General features: G+C 43.7%; 1 protein-coding gene across 1 annotated transcript in view; it reads left to right on the forward strand.

Moving 5' to 3' along the window:
* LOC142765320 (uncharacterized) overlaps window positions 1–22,373 on the forward strand; it is a 310,330-nt gene that overhangs the window by 272,389 nt on the left and 15,568 nt on the right. Inside the window, exons 4-6 of the mRNA XM_075866086.1 lie at window positions 3,651–3,761; window positions 14,692–14,784; window positions 19,082–19,192. Of these exons, the coding sequence (XP_075722201.1) occupies window positions 3,651–3,761; window positions 14,692–14,784; window positions 19,082–19,192 (315 nt within the window). The remainder of the gene's footprint in view (window positions 1–3,650; window positions 3,762–14,691; window positions 14,785–19,081; window positions 19,193–22,373) is intronic.

Genomic DNA, 22,373 nt, shown 5'->3' on the forward strand with positions numbered 1-22,373 from the left:
CGATTATTGGAAAGTCTCGGCAAAAGAATTAGAAAACTCACAGAGCTCGAAGCAGAGGCTGTTCTCTGTGACAACTTCTTCCTCCCCAACATATATAGAAATTGGTATTAAGTCACGTGAATTGACGACAAAGGTAGATGACACATCCAAACATGCTAATGCATGTCATGTAAAACTTGGCTACTTGCAACGCCCACAGCACACTCGCGGCACAACTTTTCTGGTTTTTGCTGTCAGAAAACTATCGGGATTCAGGTCACGCTGCACAATGGTTTTGTTGCTCCCTGTAACTCCCAGGACGTGTACGCCTTGTCCTAGTACTTGTCCTTGCCGTCGCCGATGCCCGAGTGCTCCCTCCAGCTCCTCTTCTTTTTCCTGGTCCGTGCTCTTTCTTTACCACAATCATCATCATGTGTTCTTCGCTTGTGGCCACACGGTAATAGTCGTCACCAGCTGTCTCCTCGTACTGTCATAGCGCAGCACCACTATCCATATCATCGCACCTTTTTTTTTCTTTCACTTTTTTCAATGCACACTTGCATACTAGGCAGGATTTGGTGAGTATAGTACTCCTCAGCTAACTCTGCTGCCTTGTTTAGCTGTACATCTCCATGCTTTTCCTTCAGCCAAACCTTGAGGTTATCCTCGATGCAGCGGTAGAATTGCCCAAATGTAATGCAATATACCTCGTTATCGCGATCCTCATAAGCATTTTCGCCCTTGAGCCATTCAATCGATTCAGCTTTGAGACAAAAAGCAAAGTGAATGTGTGACTCACTGCGCCTATTTGCATACCTGAACCTTTGCCGGAAAGCCTCGGCTGACAACATTTAATGTCTGCAGAGAACTTCCTCAACCTCGTCTTAGCTCTCAGACGCTCGAATCTACAAGCACGTTAGCACGTCGGATACTTTGCCAGGAAATAGAGCAAACAGGTTCTACGCCTAAGGAGACCGCTCGATTTCGCTCCCAGACGTGTTTGAACTTGACGAGACACTTAGCCATGTGCTCGCCTACAAAGAACGGTGGCAGTTGGTCCCGAATGCTATTACTGCTGACCTTAACAGTCACAGAAGCTAGGCTAGGCGCCTGCAAACACTGTAGGAGCACCAATTCTACTCTTTTCAATTCGAGGTGGTGCTCTCTTTCGGCCTGCTCAAGGCGTTTCCGTCGTTCAGCCTCCTCGCACTCACGCTCACAAAGTTCTTTCTTTTCGGCCTCTTCGCGGCGTCCTTTGATATCTGCCCAGACCACATCGACTTCCTCAGCCGTTACTACCTACGTCTTCATGATCTCAAGGGTCGCTGGCTATCGTTTCGCATGGCCCAGAGAAAGAACTAGCTTCTCACAAATTTCGATGAGTTCCTGAGCTGTAAAGTTCTCAATGATGCACACTAGCCTCATGCTGTTTGCCCCTGTTTAGAATTTACTGGTCGTACCCACTATAAGTCTACGAGCAAAACGCGCTAGCAATTTCGAACACTACCGCGTTTACACTCTCCGCATTTACTTTAATTTCAAAGCGCTACTTTTTAGGCTTAACACATTCAAAGCTTATTTCAGTGCTTCACACAGCCCTTCTCTGAATAACGCTATCCTCGGCGAGAGCAGTCTAATGAACTGAGGGCAAAAAACATCACGCCCTCACCGCATTGAAGGCCCCCACTGCATGGCACCCAGACAGACACACACACACACGCGCGCGTGCGCGCGCACGTGAATGATACATAGAGGTTTTTGATCAAAAGCAACATAGCCTCCAAAATACATGCCGTGCACGCTCATTTTCTAAGGCTTTAAAGAGTCTCACAATGCCTCTCACAATGCACATTATCTAGCGTTTGCTGTTTGCTTGATCAACGCCTCTGGAAAGACGTGACATATTTTCCGCTAGATGGACAGAGTTATCCGTTTTTAGAGCTGCTTTAATGTTCCTGCGTGTTTGTAGCGGCGATAGATGCAATATCCCGGCCTTTTTCGACCTAGTTTGATGGCCTCCGAAATGCGCCTAAAAATCTCCGAAGGGTCTCGTTTTCGTCAATCCACCTGTTGAAAGAAAAAAGGTGTTAAGAAGACTCCTTCCACTACATGGTATTTATGTAGTGTTTTTTCCCGAAGTGACTGCAAGTAACATCGTGCCTTTGTGGTAGGACACCTGCTTGCCATGCGAACGGCTCGCGTTCGATCCTTAATGAGACCAAATTTTTTATTCTTCATTTTATTTGCTTGTTTTCACTTTTTCGCTCACGGACATTTTTTGCTCACAAGCGACGCTGACGGCAGAATTTCTGCGACACGAGCTCTCTAACGCTATCGCGTTAAAAGTTCAATTGGTAGTGCGTACATAGAGTAGTTTCCTTTCAGACGGTGCCGTAGTATGGCATTGTGTAGTAGAAAGTGTATGCGCTGGCTGACGTCTCCTGTGTCAGCTAATTTTCTGAAAGCTACTTTCGAGTTCTATGCTTCTATATCGACTGTATATCTGATCCCATGCCTGTAAAAACTTCCAAATGCCGACAAAATTGAACGAAAAGTGATGGCTCTTAAGCGCAAAAAATAACTGTTGTTCTCTTGAGGAGGGAGGAGGAGTAAATTCGCAGTTACACTTCAAAGGGAGAAATAGCTGTGGCAGGTTAGTTACTCCATTAAAAGAGCAACCTTGATACCTCTCTTGTTCCTTAGTCACAATGAAACCAGCCGAACTTGCAGCATGCCCGACTGTGCTCGCTTGATCCTACGTTAAGTCTTGAACTACCGTCGAGGTTTTGCCGAGCAGACTAGACCCTTATATGTAGGCTGTGGTTGGGCGTTTCCTTTACCAACGCCTACGCTGTCCGCATTGCGATGGCCGACACCAAAGCCTGGGACCACTGTGGCAACGAAGAAACTATCGAGCATATGTTTTGTGACTGCCTAGAGTATAGTAGATAGTGACTATGCCTTCGCAAGGATATCAGCAAATTAGATAATCAACCTTTGTTGGAGGAAAGTATTTTACTAAATCGACAGGATGCAACGTCACAGAAGGCCCTGCAAGCGCTACTGCGCTTTTTGCAATCGAGTGGCCTTTCTGAACGGTTTTAGCTAAAACGCCAGTTACGTGTGCGTTTTTGTTTTCTCCTGAGTCCACGTGCCCTTTTTTTCCTCTTTATCTCTCTACACCCTCTTTCTCGCTTCTATTTCCCCAGATGTAGTGCTGAGTAGCAAACCAGATGCCGATATCTGGTTATTCTCCCGGCCTTCCTTTTTCTCTTTCTTTCTCTCTCTCTCTCTCTAGAGTATGTCGGTCAAGTTAGGTTTCGGGTTTTTTTCTAAAAGACTTGCGATCGCTGTCTGCAGAAAAGAGATACTCGCTTTGCTCATTATTTTGAGTTGCAGTAACACCCGCGATTCACCTCAATGTGGCACAGAGCTGGCACCTAGCGGTGAGTGGGCCAAGTCCTGTAGTCTCGAAGGTCCCTTACGTAATCTCCTTGCCACAACGCGTTTGCATGCCACTAAGAGAACGTTACTGCATGCATATATTCAAATGCTTGCACTCATGTCTGCTTAACATGCACATGCGGAGGCGTTCGTAATACTGTGGACTTGGTCAGCAGTTACTCAATTTACACTGATTCTTTGCTTGCTTTCTGTTCACATCAACGCAGGCGACTTGGACTGTAGTTCTTCAAGATTTTCCGATTGGTTTCAATGCGAAGGTGATACAACACTGGCCTGCCATAAAAGCCCGACGGACGATATATGCGTATGCTCATGCGGTGAGTGCGTTTAATGTTTTCTCCGGTGTTGTGAACTTAAGGGAATGTTTCACTGCATGTTGGGGCCAATGGTCTGAAGAATTCAGCTTCATGTTGTTTTCTGAAGCTACGTTCATTGCCACTCACACATTTATCATTTCGAGTCACAACCACCTCATAATAAGGGGCTTTGAAACACTTGTTCAGTAAGCCATTAGCTCACTGATGGAGCTTACTGCCTCACAAATTCACCACCGCAAAAACTTTTACAACCCGTCCAGTACGAGTGAAGTTGCAAAGATTTGTCGTGCGCTGTAATTGCTCTCTGTCTTGTCTAATCCCGGTAAAACCGCTGGAAGCTAAGCAGAGAGAGATACGCGCGCCTCGTGAGCTTGAGCACTTATGTCTTTTTTCTCCTTCGCACGAGAGGCTTTTCAGTGTGATCGCACGCGTACACGCAGACACGACATAGCCTCCCGTGGCGGTTCCAGTAACAGGTGAATACGCAACGCTCAAATTAGCCAACGGCATAAAACTTGCGGCTGTTACGCAATGATTTTCGGGTACATAGGATAGTTCGATGCGAGAAGAGGAAGTGATTTTTAGCTGAAGTTTAGTGTTTGTTATAAAAACAAGGCCATGTGTTGCACTACAACATTTGGTACGCGTGTTTTCGGAAGCTTGGACAACCAATAAGGAGCATTTCCAAACTGTGTTTGAAAACAATTGCGGGCCCGTGGAATGCTAATAATTTGCAGAGGGTGTTTTAAAAGCGAGACTTTGGTGACATTTAAGAGAAGAGGTACGTTAGTTAACTTTGAGTGCCGCACGACGCTTTCACAACTACGAAATTCTAAGATATGATCACTTTCATATTTCAGCTTTAAAGAGAAGGGCCAAGCGTTACGTTTTAACTATCTGTACAATTTCGTATATTAGCTCTGAATTTCAAAACTTGAATCAATGCTAATCTGTGACGCTTGCATAGAAGTTCGTAAGTAGGCAGTTATGATCACTAAATATTTAACAATAGTTACTTTGAAAATGAATAGAAATGCACTGTGAGAACATGCAGCACGTGATTGGTTGTAGTTATCGACAGCTTTGTCCTTTTAGGTGTAAGTGAAAGAAATCGTATGGTACATGAAGTACAATTGATGACAATATTCACTTTGATGTGTTTATGATGTTGTTCGTTTGATTGCTTTATGCCGTTTGTGGCAGGCAATTGAGGCGGGTTATTCTGAATCGACGCATTGAAGACCATCTGCAAATATTCACTAGCTACTCGAAGAAATGTCTGCGCAAGCAGCCCAGGTAGCACAAAAGAGGTGTGACACGTATCATTAAGGGTTATATAGTCCTAACTTCCAAAACTGAACTGCGTCTCCACGAGAAGTCAACTCCTTTACAAGTGAATAATTATTCTCTCATTGAAAATTATGGACAGAAGTCTCTGACTCTTGATCTAGGTCTCAAGAAGAAACTACAGTGCTTATTTTAGATAGCAGACGTACGCTACGCAATCTTCGGTACCGATTTTTTAGGGCATTATCATGTGCTCGTGGATTTGAACCACTGTCGCCTCGTGAATAGCTATACTGGTTTATCAGTCAATGGTTTTCTGTCACGTGCTACGGTGCCTAACACCATGCATTTTCATAAACCACCTACGTCATCATATACAGCTCTGCTCATCGTGTTTACGGAGATTACTACGCCGTCTCCAATGAACAAGACCCCCAAGCACACTGTGACCCACTGCCTCGTTACCACAGACAAACGTGTCCACTGTCGCCCTCGCCGACTTGGCCCTGACAAACTTCAAATCGCTCGCAACGAATTCGAACATATGTTACAGCTGCAGATTATCCATCTGTCATCAAGCTCGTGGTCGTCGACGCAACCCATGGTTCCCAAGAAGAACAATGACTGGCAGCCCTGTAGTGATTATCGGGCTATCAGGCAGGCAGGCAAAGAACTTTATTTGATTCGGAAACGACGCTCACTCCCTCTTGGGGGCGACATCGGCGGGCCGCACCCATGACGGAACGGGGAGATACATCTCCTCTGCCATGTCGTGGGCTTTTTGGATAGCCCGTAGCTGGTCTTCTTTCTCGCTACATGTGAGAAGAGTTCGCCAGTCCTCCTTCATTGAGGGAGAACCGGAGCTCTTGCGCAAGGTAAGACATTAACAAAGCATGTGTTGCAAAGTGCAACGCAGGTTTTCACAGCGAGGGCTGCCTGGCTGGATACCATCCATATATTTAGAGCACTTCAGGGGAAACACGTATGCCTCAGTCTGCAGTTGACGTAACGTGATAGACGGAGCTCTGTTTAAAGTTGGATGCGGGAGGGGGAACCTCCGCTGCTCCAATTGATAGTTCTTACAAGTTTCTTGAAAAAGTTAGCAGTGGATATCAATATTACCAAAGCGTGTCCTCTGCCTCCAAGTGGTTCTTTTTGGCGTGGAATGTTAGACCTCATGCCCGGGAGTGCGCCAACTCGTTGGCATTAAGGTTGGTTCTGTGGACGCGTCGACCAACGTGTGCTGGGAAACAGACAATGTGCTTTTTGCCTGTAAAACTAGCAGCACAGAGAACTCGAGCAGCTTCATGGCATGCCGAACCCGTCATGAAGTCTCACGTGGTTGCTCGTGAGTCTGTGTAAATAGCTGTGCGCTTGGTGATAGCGAAAATTAGTGCTACCACAACCTGCTCAGCGCTATCGGCGTTCGCGTCTAACAAAGTCAGTAACGAGAAATGGTCGCCTTTGAGTGTGGTGACAACCGACACAAAAAGATCCGAGTTTCCGTTCTGCGCTGCATCTGCGAAGGCCACGTGATCCTCCATAGCGGTGGCAGCACTGAGTAGGGCTCGCGCCCGTGCCTGCCTTCTCCCCACATTATGCGTGCGGAGCATTCTTCGGGGTATCGGGGATACTGTGAACTCAGCTCGTAACTCCTCGGGGAGCTGGGACTGCCGTTGTTGAGTAACAGGAGAATTGAGCCCAAGGTGTGCCAACAATCGTCGTTAGCCTTTGTGGAAGAAAGACTTACAAGCTGGGAAAATTTCTGTGCTTCTACAATTTCGTTGAAGGTGCTGTGCATATCTAGCTCATTGAGCTTTAGCGTGCGGGTGTTTCTTGGTAACCAAGGACCTGTTTAACACAACGACGAATGATTACGTCCATACGGTTCTCGTCTCTTTGCTGCCAAAGGAGGGCGGGGGCTACGTAGTTAATGTGACTCATAAGACACGCATGGAAAAGTCTTCGGATATGCTTCTCAGACAGTCCACTACGTTTGTTGGCCACTCTATCGATGAGTTTTGCCATTGCTTCAGCTTTTTTTTGAGATGCGTCTCACGCTGGCGGTGTTACTACCACTGGCTTCTATATTCATGCCCCCAATTCATGCCTGCCCTACCATTGAAATGTGTGAACTGTCAGCCACATGAAGGTCAGTTTCGGAGTAAATGTCTTTACGTGCCTTGTATTTGGCTCTCACAGCAATTCAACCTAAGGCCGAGAGGCACACCCCGAGAGCTGTAGATCTCTCCACTCCTATTCAATCTATCCCTGCGCGCAATTCCGCGGCAACTTTCACAAATCGCTGGCATCAGGCATGCCTTCTACGCCGATGACATTACATTCTGGAGCACGGGGGGCAATGGCACAAACATCGAAGAAAGACTGCTAGATGCAGTTAACACGGTACAAGCGTTTCTACGGAAGGTGGGCTCTCAATGCAGTCACCGTTCCCGATCGATAGCCGTTACCCATTATTCAAGACTCCACAGCCTTCTTGACCGGTACAACAGTATACTTAAAGATGGATATAGTGAAAGCTTATCATAAGATTCCCGTTGAGCCTTCCGTCATTCCCAAAACTGCAATAATTACCCCATTTTGACTTTATGAGTATTTGCGAATGTCTTTCGGTTTCAGAAACGCAGCTCAGACATTTCAGCGTTTTATAGACGAAGTCACAGGAGGCTTGCCGCTTCGTTTCGCCAATATAGATGATTTCCTGGTTGCCAGCAAAGACGCTGAAACGCACAAGGCACATACATCTCCATGAGCTTTTCACTCGACTGCGTGATTAAGACCTGAAAATAATGTCGGCAAGTGTCAGTTTGGAGTCTCAGAGATAGCTTTCCTCGGACATCAGATCACTAAAGATGGCATCACTCCTCTACCTGACAAGGTTCAAGCCATCATCGACTACCCGTATCCCACGTCCACACGCATTCTGCGACGTTTTCGCAGACTCGTCAATTTTCATCGCCACTTCATCCCTACATGCTCTATACTATTGCAGCCTCTGGAAGCACTACTCTTGACTTCGAAAGCTGAGTCAGCCACACTTCTCTGCGACATGGTCCCGGATCAAGCTGTTGCCGCCGTAAAGACCAAACTCGCCCCGGCCATTACATTACATTCTGGAGCACCTACGTCACTCCTGCACCATTCATCACCAACTACTCCCACTAGCCTCATGGGGGACGCTTCTTTAGAAGCAGTTGGACCTGCTCTTCATCGTTGCTCTTCATCAGCTGCTCTTCATCAGTTGGAGCTGCTCTTCAATGAAGCATCGGTTCCAATTTTCTTCTTTTCCCGCAAGGTGCGTGATACTGAGCGTCGATACAGTACTTTCGGGCGGGAGCTTCTTGCAGCCCACCTTGCGGTGAAGCATTTCAGGTACCTCTTTGAAAGGTGACAGTTTGTCATTCTTACGGACCACAACCCACTTGTTTCGGCTTGACGTTTTTGCAGCGCCAGGCACACTCCTGGAGAGCGTCGACACCTTGCTTTCATTGCCGAATTCACAAGAGACATAGGTTATGTAAAAGGCAGCTTTAACAGTGCACCAGATGTTCTTAGTCATAATATCATCAATGCCATGACCGGCACCACCGACCTTTCATTGTCTTCGCTCGCAGAGGGGCAGACATTAGGCGATGTGCTTCCACGACTCCGATCCACTACTTCTCTCTGGCTGAAACAAGCCAACTTTCCCGACGATGACGTCACATTTTGGTGAGATGTTTCAGACAACTGCACTCGTATCTATGTTCCTTCACAACTGCGCCGTGCGGTTTTTGACACCCTCCACTCAATCTGCCATCCAGGCGCAAGGGCTATGCAACACCTGGTCACTAAACACTACGTCTGGCCACGCATATGCGTAACACTTGTTACTGGGTTCGCACTTGCACAGCATGTGAGCGTATGAAAGTACAACGGCACACCTAGCCTCCTTGGGGAAAATTTCCTCTCCCTGATGCACGTTTCGACACCATTCATTTACACATTGTCGGGCCTTTACTTACATGCCGGGGATATACCTACTTGCCTACGTGTATGCACAGGTACACTAGGTGACCTAAAGCAGCTCCAATGCCCGAAACCACGGCAGAAACAGTTGCTCGTGCCTCTCTTGCTACATGCCTGGGTTAGCCGTTTCGATGTACCATCAACGGTGAGTACTGATCACGGCAGACTGTTTGAGTCAGCGCTTTTCACCTCTGTCACATTTCTACTGGGCTGTTCGCGCTTTCGCACAACTGAGTATCACCCAGCATCAAATGGCATTGTAGAGAGACTCCATCCCCATCTAAAAGCAGCACTCGCCTCACAGCCTCACGCCGAAGATTGGGTATCACACTTCCCCATCGTGTTTCTTGACCTTCGTTCAACACTTCGGCCAGAACCAGCCTGCTCTGTAGCCGAGATGGTTCACGGCTGCTCACTCCGTTTGCCTGGTGACATAGTCTGCCCCATTACTACGCCGAGTGTTCCGGATCCATCTCTTTTCGTCCAGCGTCGGTGGATCTTCATGCAATGCTTGCGCCTATCACCTACTTCAGCGCACCCTAAGAACAATGTTTTTCTGCCGCCAAACCTACAGGCATCTTAACATGTTTTTGTTTGTGTTGATGCGTCTCGCCGTGCTCTTAAGTATCGCTATGACGGTCCTTTCCCAGTCATGAAACGTTCTGGACACCATTTTAAAATGCTGCGCAATGGGCACGAAGACACAGTCAGCATTGAAACGATTAAGCCAGTACCCGTTTCGACAAACTCCGTCTGATATATTTTTTTCAAGTGCCCATGGCAGGGGGTGCATCTGTGGAGTACTTTTATTCTCCTTCTGCCGCAACAAACTTGGGACATGAAGTGGCAGCGGCTAGTCTCCAGAAAAGCAAGAGCGGTAGTTGGAACGATGGCGGAATAAACCGCGCTGTGTTATCGAAATTGCGTCTCAAAGTGTTACAGACTCAATGCCGGGTGGCCACCATCGCAACCGAACCTAATCTCTCTCACAGCAGGCATTTTTTCTGCGGTAGCTGACCGCCGCCTGAATACGTGACACTCCAACCAGAAGTTCACTTTTGTCCAACCCAGATAGCCTTTTTTACAGCCAACGTAGCCAACATGAAAAAAAAGGTCTACATCATTCAAACATTTCTCGTACTTAAGTTCCTCAGAAAAGCCATTGGCTGAGGTTATAAGCTAACAAAGATGGGAAGCAGCGATCTCCTTCTCGAAGTTTATGACAAGCTCCAATATGAGTCGTATGATAGGCGCTGCACATTTATAGAATTTGGAGACATTCCAGTGCACGTGTACCCACACGTCCATGTATAGCGTGCATGGTGCCATCTATGAAATAACCGGCACAAAAGTTGACTAATGGGAGGCTGGCAAACAGAGGCATGCATATATGTAAAAAACAATGATAAGGTGACATAACAAACAAATTTCCGCTAAGCACATTACAACTTTGAGACTAACAAGCGACCGGAATTCATTGAAACTAGCTATTTTAATCTTCGTGTTTAGCCATATATTCCAAACTACCACGAAGTGTACAAGTGTCAGCACTTTGCACATGGGTCGAAAAGCTGCAGAGGACAAGACACATGTGCAAAATATGCATACAAAGAACACTCGAATGACAGCTGCACCTCTGAGCTCTTTTGTGCGAATTCAGAAGGGGACCACCCCGCCAACTCACGATCATGTCCCTCGTAGAAAAAAACAGCAAGGATTATTAGAACTAAAAATCAGATTCAATTTGTCCTTCCAAGAGGCTAGTAAACGTTTTTCACTGTACAGCCTGTCTTATTCCTCACCGATGTGGCACGCAGGAGCACTGCGTTACAACTTTCCGCGCCTGCGATCGTTACAAAGAGTGTGACCATGGTGGCGTGATCAGCGCCCCGGCTGAAGAGGCCTCTACTACTCTGCCCTCTGCCAAACAGGCCCAGGAGACTTCCGAGTCTGCTGGACATCGCGGCATCGTAAGGTCGAAAGGTCTGCAAACGTGCCTGGCGAGCAGGCAACATCCGCCAACTCAGAGGAGCTGATTGATACAAGTCACAATCCTCCGGTGCCTCAAGCCACAACTTTTGGCGCAGTTTTTCGCAGCACACAAAAGAAAAAAAACTCCACAATACAGTGCTCCCAAAAGGCTCTGTAGCATAAATCAACGCTATATGTATACACAGCACAAAACAATAGTATACTTTACCACTTTAAAATGAAGGCACAAACACTACAGTTGATCGTAAGTGGACTGCTGATAAACCTCGACGGTGTCCAGGAAAAATCACACGAACATGCAGTAAAAGTGCTTTTTGTAGCAAAAACACTCTTGAAAATAAACCAATCAACCGCCAACAGAGTTTTATCTATTTTTGAAAGGACCCGCATGGTTCTGATGCGTCATCTGGTGGTGTTGCCGTTATAGTTAATCAAGGGATTGCATGTACACAAGTACTGCTACAAACATCTCTGGAGACAGTGGCTATTGGAGCATTTCCTATGAATGAACTCGTCACTCCCTTTTTTTTTGCTTATTTACCTTCAAACCACTGTCTTTATAAATATGAATTCAAGTCTTTATTAGATGAACTCCCAGAACCCTCTCTTGTTCTTGGGTACTTGAATGCATACAGTAGACTGTAGAATAACTCGAAGCGATGCTCGAGGTCGCCTGATCGAGCAATTTCTGTTCTATTTTGGCCCCTTCCTTCTACATTGAAAGAGCCGACACACTATATTCTTGTTGATAATACCCACTTGTCAATGAACTTGAGCATCAATATCCCCATCGCTTCTACTTCTACACCAGTGTTAAGTCATTTACAATTCTTTGTGAAGTGACTTTGTGACGTGAAGGCTGGCATTTCCCCACATTCCTACTTTGAACGCGCAGTAACCCTCCCCAGAGCTGTACGTGATACCTACATGGTAACCCAATTTCCATGTAATGTTCACCCGCAACACAACAAAAGCAGACACCTGGCTCGCACTCGCGCGATCCTCTACCGTACCGCTGCGAATCAAAACTCTACCGTCTTCGTTTATGCGGCGCAATACAATAACTCCTCCCGCTTCTCACTCACGGCAGTAGATGGTGACGGAACCCTACGCTCAGCCGCCTCGGTAAGACTAGCAAGCTGAGTCATAGCTGAGCAGGTTGCTATAGCTTTCACGATGGTCGGCCCCTCACACACCCATGTTTTTTTGCACCGCCATTCGGGCTTACAAAAGTGGCAAACTCGCTCGAGAAGCAGCCCATATTCTACAAATACGCAAATGCATGGGCTTGCACTGCCTGTCTTGGTTTCCTGGCCACATAGGCAAAGGCGTTCACCCACAGCAACCCAACCTCAATTAAAGGCAGGAGAAAAAAAATATGGAGGATCGTACGTCTTGGCTGGCTTTGTTCTCTTACCGGAACGATCCAGTTTTAGTTACCAGGCGCACAAAGGTTGCTGCCATTGCTGCACAGTCTTTGTTTGCAAAAAGAGCGAGCTTTTCAGACAGTGAAGTTACAACTGGGTTGCTTATTCGCGTTCATCTGTACCTGAGAGTACGTTTCGTGCATCATTTGTGCATGAAAAACGTGGGGCACGTTCCCATCTGCTGGCCATTCTGCGCATGACCTTCAAATTTGTTGCGATCACATTCATTCATTCGCCTTTGCGGCAAAGCTGTGACATTTTTTATTTGTATATCTTCTCTTTGTGGTTTACGTATGTCGCTTTTGTCTCTGTCTATTCATACTAATTGATTTTCCTGTCTAGCTGTGTCGCTTTCGTTCTAGATCTGTTTAGCTTTCTCTCTCCGTCGTCTTTTTTTTACCTCTCTATATCCTTTCAGTTCTCGCTTTTCGTTTTTTATGTCTTTACTTCACTCTATTTTTTTTATTCACTCTTTATTGCACCTTTTTCTTTCCACCTTCCGAACTTTCTATTTCACTCTTCTACTCTCTACGCCATGATTTACTTTCTTCCTTACTGATTTTTCTTCTCCTCACCTTCACACTTGTCCTCAACACACCCCATATTTGCAGTATTGTTATATAATACTGTACGATACTGAGCTATCATATGCTAGCGTTTCTAGATAGCCGAGTTGTTAGGATGCTCGTCTTCGTTCCAAAAGCGTTCCAACGTAGAATAATTGTCAGCATGAAGGGTTAGATACCGATCATCCAAACGAACCTGTTTCATTGTCGATGGACAAACGGAGGGTTCACCCCCCTCATAATTATTCACCCTGTGGATATGCTGTGATTTTTTTCTGTTCCCGTCAGAAGCTCCAATTGCAACTTGAAAGTGTCTTCCACAAAATTTTGATGCCGAATTTCTTGTCTTACCTATTACAGATACTGAGTAAGGTGCCGTCTGCTATATGTTTTTACATAAAAGAGCATGAAAACATCAAATCATTTTTTCTTACTTGCCATGGTTTGACTTGCGTCGAATAAAGCATTTCGAAATTTCATTCCAGAAGTTAGGAATTGCTTAGTTGTGAAAATATTTTTTCCCTTGGGGCTTTCTCTGAGCCACACCAACAAGAGCGTCTGCGCTGCTACCTGCGGATTTCTCTACAACATGATTGTAAGAATAGGTCCAATGAAAACGTTTTTTTACTTCTTCACAGTACTTTGATGGTAATTAATACTACAATTTTCTACTTATATAACGATTAGACGACCAAATAAGTCATTTTTCTTCTTTTAAATACAAAATATTTCTTACACTAACCACCGGCTTAAATGACCAATCTCCCGTAGAGCGTACAAGCTTCTTGTAATGGGTGAATCAAAGAAGCAAACAAACTTTGTGCCAAATTCGTTTCTTTGTAACCTGTTGACTATGACGGGTACCCACTACGAGGGATCGGGTGAGGAAACGTTTTGTCTTAGACCTGACTCCAGGTGAATAACCTGCCGGACTATTTATGAAGCTTTTCCGTCCATTCATATGAACGAAAAACTACACTATTATTTACTAGCCTATGGCTGAAAGCGTATGAATAAATAGGAAGAAAAATACAATAGTAAAGAGTACGAAAGTTAGAAAAAAATAAGCAAAAGAAAATGAGTGGTAATACCACAATAAATGTCTGAGATTTGAGCTAACCAGACAGCTGACTTTGTCTCACCCAATCACACTTGACTGTATGTGCTGCATTTATTCACCTTAAAAATACATGACTAGTTTTTTTCGAGTATATAATAAAGTAGATATTATGTTGAAATAGCCTCAGTTGCTTAGATTGTAATCTGGATCAAATACTTTTCTGTGGCAGTATCCGAAAATGGAGGCACGTACACTTAGAAAACGTTTGGCGGTTCACTTGAAGCCTATTGTCGAAAACACACTAGCCAGAAGCGCACTGAACTACCGTTACATTTTCGCCTTCGTCGAGGCCACACAAGACAAATCATCACAACCACTATATATAGCCATCATCGTCAATGGTTCACTCTAAAAAAGAAGGTTTGTTTGCTAATTGCATGCAGTGATTAGTCCTAATAAAAATGTACTGTTTATGTAATTGTGTTTCAGCTATAAATCATAAATTGGCTTCGTTTGCACAAAAGTACGTTTTGGAAAAATGAGTGGAATTTTCTTCTTTTTTACTTTAGTGAAGAAATTTTGCGACAGGAATGAGGGCCAAAAATGCAGCGGTAAAACAAAATGGTGTTTTAATGAAACAGCAGGCTTCACTGAAATGTGTGGTAAGTACATTTTAAAATTAGGCATGGCTACGTTGATGTGCTTTATAAATGTGACTTCTGGGCTGATTGAAATTGTTCTTCATAGCACCCCTGTGGTTAACATCATACTAAAGCTTCGATGGTGATTGCATGAAACATTAACATTGGTTGAAAAATCGATAGTTTTGATTTGATGAGGAATTTCATAACTTACGCACACACCACCCGGTAGCCTGATAGTGTACTTGGATTTCTTAGAGTGCATATTTATTGAGGAAAAGATACTGAGTACAGTGGGAACAATTTCCTCACCTTTCTTTCCGAAAGCTTATGACGCCGTAAGAGCAAAAACTTTCGTAAACTGCAGGCGCAATAAAGAGTAAGGTAACTTTCTTGAAAACTTTTATACCAAAAGAAAGTATTTAAAAAAAGCCTAAACTTCCAACAATGTGTAAATGTTGCTGTTTTGGTCTCTATTTCTTCCAAAGCCCACACAGGTAGCGTTTGCAAGCTCGATGAGCTGTGAGAAATTAACGTGTTCTATAGATTCCGTCAATGTGATTGTGGTAGCATAAGTGAATATTTAATACAACAGAAAGCATTGAATTTCGGCGAACGACAACCTTGTTCAAAATTAGACTATATAAAAAGCTCCATCTTCGATTTTTCTGAAAATCCCTAGAACCCAAGGGAAGCAAAGAAAATTTTATATAAGGTAACATGTGGTATTATTTTGTTTTCAGCTACAATATTCAGGGTGCAAGTCAGAGTATGTCCAGAATACGCCTATGTGATAACGAGTTGAAAAATCACTACAAAAAAACGGGAATCAGTGTCCGACACATATGAACGTGGGAGAAGGCAGTTTGTCACTGTGACGAGTACTTATCTATGATGTTACACTGATGCAGGAGATCGCAGAGTCTTAATAGAAGAAATGCAATTCCAAGTGACACAGTGTAAGATTGTCTGCTTAGTTAACAGATAAAATATTTCTTGAAAATATGGCAACACAAGCGTGGGGCTTCGGAATGTAAAAGATAAGTGCTTGGAGGGCACCCACTTTTAGGTAAATGATGCTTGATAGAAAAAGAGATGCGCGCAATAAGGCTGCATCTTTTTCACATTACTCTACCAGTGCGCGAGACTAACAAAAGATGACCATTATTAGTGTCGTCAGATATGCGTAGCTAAACGCGGTAAGAACGTGCGCCAAGAATATATGAGAACAGTTTAGTCGTTAATATACTGAAGAAAGGTTTCTATTCTGCATTGGAACTTAGCAGCTTGACATCTTTGAGCATCGCGGCCATCTGAGTCACCATTTGAGATCTCGACTTCATCACACCAGTTCTTCTCGCTTTCAGATCTGGTGCGGTACCAGACCACCAACACCATCAGGAAAATTCTTGGCATGACTTGAGGCCAAGAAATTGATTTCCCTGAGATGCTATTTTTCCGACGCCATTCCTTCAACTAATATCAACTGTTCTAGACCTTGAATTGAGTGCTAGGGCCGTCAGGAACATAGATAACATGCATGTCGTGCTGAAGTGGTTCATGCATGCTGTCTTGGGTTATATTAGTTCAACACAAGCACGCGAGCATCGTGGCATGACAAAAGCTTGAGTACAATGCTTTCTCGGGATAACTAACATAAATATAGACACATGCTCCTTGTGCCGATGATGCGGCGCTACCTCAATTGGTAAATTGGTGCCCAATATTCGGCAAAAAACAGGAATACATTTGGTGTTTATATTTTTTCTCGAGTACTGATTATTCATAAACTTGCCTCACGTAATCATGGATGATAGCTTTAACCAACCGCACATTGAGCTCTCACTTAGAAACACTCTCTCATGCTGTTTTTTTCGCGAGATCTCCATTTTCTCACACTGCGCACCTTAACTTAATGGCTACATGCATTAAGAAACAGCATCTTTGTCACAATGGTCACCATCGCCTAACAAATGATGAATTGGAATTGTAGGCGAGCTGCAATGACACAATTTGGTCATGAAGTCCGCAGTGTCGATACAATCAGCGAGGTCTTGTTGTGCGGAAACACCTTCCGTGGCATTAGCGCAGTACACACAAAGACACGCTTCTTGCGGTGTGGCAATGCCCACTTGGGCCATAGTGAACAAAGCTGCCGGGGCCCAATAGCCGTCTTGGCACTATCTTCTTGAACGAGACGTTACGCTTCTGTAACCGAACGCGCGATAAATATTTTGGAAGCATACTATTTGTTTCTGTTACCAAAAGAAGCTTCTACATCATATTATTGTTGGGACTCGGTCGAAAGCACTCAGACTAGCCTTTGGTACCGCAGAAAGAGCTTTCCGGACATCCACTGCGATCAGCAGTGTTTTTTGATCAGATTTGGTAATGACCTCATCAATTGTTTTTTTTTGTGCTTGCGTCGGCACTGGTGTATATTACAAAGCGAAACTCGTGGCAAAAAGACTTACATACTTTGGCGCTCGATTTGCCTAGGCATCAGGGTCCACGAATCTATTCGCTATTTGTAGAAAGAACACGTTTCTTAGGATTGGTTTGAAGTTCTTAAAACATTCGATGGACACGCTGTATTTGGGATCTCAAGGTTAGAAGTGGTGGTCACACACCATACGGTGAGATTTCACACTCACGGCGAAAACATTTTTGATGTGTTTTTTCTTCTGAATGGACGTTGTTGTTTCGCGCATATAGCTTCTACGCGGGCTACTTTGGGAATGCTTTAGGTGTATTTATACATTGTTTTCGGCTTCTGACTGCTCAGTTGTATGAGCTGAGGAGACGTCAGAAAAATAGAACTGAGTCGTCTTAAGCAGATCCGGTTGACTTTGTCGTCGTCATTTGTATGTCGGGCAGCTATAGCCAAGAGTCTAGTGCAATGAGGTTGATGACTTTGACGTCCCAGAAATATCTTTGATAAGTTAAATTTTGTGTTTATGCGGCATCAAGTATTGTGCACAAAACACTATCAGTGCTGAAGCCATTTTACGTTTGTGAGTTCGACGTTCCTCACGCCTGAAATATCTGATAGGACAGTCAACATTTCCCTACAGCGAATGATACGTGAAAGTAGCACTGCGAATACTGACCTGTGGACTATTTGTACTTATTTTTATTGAGTTACAGAGACTACGATCCCGACAAGGCATATAGGCAGGGTGGAAACACTTCGTCATTGAAAAAAAAATTGGCAGGAAAACAATGAAAGGCAGCTAACATGGCATCAGAAAATACATTATAATTATATCGGTTATGAGATAGTATAATCTTCGTGCCGTTGCGCATACAAATACAGAAGTCATACGAAACATGAACTACATGAAAGTGGCATACGAGTTATACAAAATTGAACAAAATCATGTTGAGGATTGAAAAATTCTTTACTCTTTATGCTCTTCACTGTTTATGCGAGCTGATGCAAAACGCAGTTAGCGTGCATCCGTTGTGAGAATGCAAAAGCCGTAGAGTAAAACGTTCAAGTGGATTCCGTGAGCTACTTGGAAATCTTCTGATGAAACTACAGATGACCTTATTCTTGTCTGTGCTTCAAAACTACAAGATATGAAACATAAGCTCCGAGATGTCGTGCACTAGTTAATATGTTAAGCAAACGACTGTTAACTAGCTCTAGAGCGTGTTCTTCAGCCTAAGACAGCAGCAGCAAACTGCTAATTGATGAACATTCGTTATGCTTTGTTTCTCAACCCCTTCTTGATATAGGTCACTGAACCTAAGCGTTGAAAATGCATGGCCGTCATAATAGGTTTATCCGAAAAAATAAAAAAAATGTATTGTAGAGCGTCATGCCTAATTTCGTTACTCTCATTTACCAAAACTGTTCTTCTACAAATGTGACCACGTTTGCACGCGTCATATGCTGATGCCCGCTTTTTAATACCAATTGGAGACTTCAAATCAGCTTGGTGAACGAAAATTATCAAGCGAAACAAAATGAAAGTGTTACAAGTCATTAGGGCAGATCGAATAAGTATAGTCAGTTCTAGAGCAATAATTACATAATTATACACAAATACGCAAGCTTTATTTTGTTTGATCGGTAACAATTAGGACTCTATTCTCATGTAGTAGGTATTAGGCTGTACAAAGGCGTTAACTTCAAATAAACATTCTCATATTTTAGTTCAGAATTTGCTTAACAAACGCAGATATGTGTTAACAGAACAGAGCTGGAAGATTGGCACGTGCAAAGCAGCAAGAAGTGCACGCATATAATGCCACAAAACTGTCCTGATATTTAAGTTAAACTTAGCTATACACTGTTTACACCCAAACGCAGGGGAGTCAGGTTGCGATGCCTCAAAAAGTAAGTGGAAAGTTTGCAAATCACCTGGTACCAAGATGTTCTGCGAGAAGACCTCAGGTGGTGATGTATGCCACTGCAACTGCGGTGAGTGCGTGCTTATTTATCTTATGCATTGTTAACTAATTTTATTGTTTTCATAGTGCTGGTGTTGATCTAACAGTGTGGAATCCTTTTCCAGTTTAACAGACTCAAATGTCTTTCCATAAATGTTTTCTGCCTGTGTTTTTTTGTTTTGTGAATGTGAGCCTCTAGAATTCATTATCAAATTCTTGTTTGCAGAAGAAGCTACATTTAGTAATACACACCTATTCATGTTACTTTTGATTATATAAATGATGGCAGCATAACTATTAACTCACATTCAAACTGATGACACGGAAAGTGTGCTACGTTAAATGTATTGTGAAGCCTGTATACAGGATGCGTGTGTGTAAAGCATCAAAGTTTCAGTGCATTTCCCAGCAGATTAGGGTAATAATTGCAGAGCATTTCTTTGCTTACTGCGCGTGCTTTGAGATATACGTATCTATCTATCTATCTATCTATCTATCTATCTATCTATCTATCTATCTATCTATCTATCTATCTATCTATCTATCTATCTATCTATCTATCTATCTAATTTTTTGTATCCATCTATTTATCGATCCATCGAGCCGCATACGTCTCAGTGCTCTAACGATCACCCTCAATCACCCTCTTAACTAAAAAAATAGTAACACATACCCGGGGCTGGGTATGTGCCACTGGTATGCGAGAATGTGCCACAGGTGTTTGACAGTTTATATCTACCAAGGAACGGCGAGAATGAAGATCGATATAAAGAAACGTTCATTTAGAAAATGCACAGCTAACAATTTTTTGTATGAAGAAGCTCGAATACCCACCCTTGCTTGCAGATTTTGTATCGTAACAGTCAAAACCTATTTAAACTTTTTTGAATCCACTTTAAGAAGGTGACAGTTTGTATTTTTTGCCGAGCCTGCAGTCTTTTTCAATGAGCATTGGTTCCGTGTATATAAACCCCAAGTGTTAATTGTTCAAACACTTCTAGATGCTTTAAATGCTAATATATTCGAGATCACATGATCTGTCAAACCAATCGGCCAAGTTTAAATAAAATTTGACGATATCTTCCCTATGAACGCTAAACACTTGCCCTTTCAATATTTCATTGGTTTATTAGAACAACACCTGTTTCGATTAGGTACTAATATAGTAACTGCAACGGATGCATCTATGAGTGGCGAGAAGGCAGGCGTGGTTATTTTTTCTCCCTCATTATTCTGGTCATTTTCATTACGTCTCCCAGATTATACACCAATATTTGAAGCGGAATTTAGGGCCGTTATACTTGTTATTTGTAAAGTTCCTGCGAGTCATTCGGCAGCTGTGATAGTGACTGACTCGTGTTCCGTGTGTTCATTTTTATCATCGTCGTCAATGTCAGCAGCACTAGAAACATTTAAATCATTAATCCCAGCAAGCATTCATCAAGTGCGAATGATATGGGTGCCAGACCATTGTAGTATGTTTATAAACGAGATGGCTAACTCACTTGCGCGAAAATCTCTCCATCTTCCAATTGTGCCAATCATGCCTCCTACAGCTTATGTAACAGCAGCGAGGTTTAGAAAACTTTCCCATCTTGAAGACTCATCAAAACTCACGATACCGAATCCAGATTTCTCGCACCTGCACTTCACATGGAATAATAATTGGTGTCCCACGCGTAAATTGGAAGTCTTGATAACAAAACTACGTTGCCTTGTACCACCTCTTAATTTCTACCCAAATAGGTCTGGTATGGTGCCATACCCTCTGTGCTCAAGCTGTAACGGACCTGAACATATCGACCATTTTCTTATCACATGTCACCGTTTCAAAAATCAAAGAAAAAATTGCTCAAAATATTATTCGGAAAACTAGAAATGTCACTTAATGCTCCCAATATTTTGTCTTTTGGGGCCACTTCATTGGGACACAGCGACAGGAACATCTGCGGGGCTCTCTGCGAATTCATATATAACAGAAGAAGATTACCTTGCTGAATCAGTGATCAGCTGTTGAATTTAGTAGCCACACTACCACTTATTATTTAGCTGATACACTTCAATTTTTCAACTTTCAGAAGAATTTCATTTAACGATTGCAATTCAGATATTCAACAAATTCTATTATTTCTCTTCTCCCCCCTTTTTTCTTTTTTTTACGTTGCGCCAAAATAATTTCACAGTCAAAACACAGTTATCATATTCCCCTTGTCTAGAAAACCTAAACGTGTTGACTTGCATTAACTACCGGCTTCTTGGCCAATCCCTCTTAGTGGGTGAGAGCCACAAAAGAAAAGAACAAGCAAGCAAACAGTGTTACGAGCGAGGCTCGGTGTCACCCTAAGGTAGGAGGGTTCTCTAGTGCTGGAACTCTCTGGCTTCGACTGCCCTCTTGGCCCTGGCGATCAGTTGTCGCTAGGCTTTCAGGTCCTCGAGGACGAGCTTGGCCTCCTACGTTTCTAATAGATGGTCTTCGTTTATTCTTGGGGCTTAATTCCGCTCCAGATGCATGTCGTGATTTGCATGGCACTGACATTCCAGGAGCAAGTGTGCCAGGCTGTCCGGTATGCTACAGAGTGGGCACATGTAGCCATGTGTGGTTGGGTAGAGGTGGTGCATTCATATGCCATGTATGTAAGCGTTGCTTTGCAGGCGTCTGAAGATCGTCAAAAAAAAGCGGGCATCGCCAGCGTTGACCGGACGAATGCGAATAACGAATGTCATTGTCCCAGCAGAAATCAAACCCTTCCAGTCTACGTGGCAATAAAGTATTCTACCGTAAAGCCACGCCAGGCCTCGAAACTACCACTGAAGTAGACCTCAATGTTCGTGAATCGTGAATAGTGCTTGCACTGCTGGCTTTCCCATTTCATAAGCCTTACGTATGCCTTCACGCGATATAGCCGTCACGTCGTGATAACATCAATTGTAGCCAGGTGCTATATAAGTTTATGTAGCAATGCCTATGGCAATAATCCTCGCGAGCAGCAGCCCTTCATATCAGCTAACCACATCTGGTGTTGCTAATATCCATGTTGCTGTTCGCATCGTTATGCAATTGTAAACAACTGGTGATATAAAACATAAGCAGTTGTTTAACGTAAGTGTGTGCGTGAACTTGTACATATCTTTAGTGGTAATTTGTAACGTTTTGCTCATTAAAAAGTACAATACAGCTTGGATGCGCATGCTTCGCATAACAGCGCTTTCAG

The sequence above is a fragment of the Rhipicephalus microplus genome, chromosome 6, assembly GCF_043290135.1.
Source record: "Rhipicephalus microplus isolate Deutch F79 chromosome 6, USDA_Rmic, whole genome shotgun sequence".
Taxonomy (NCBI): Eukaryota; Metazoa; Arthropoda; class Arachnida; order Ixodida; family Ixodidae; genus Rhipicephalus; species Rhipicephalus microplus.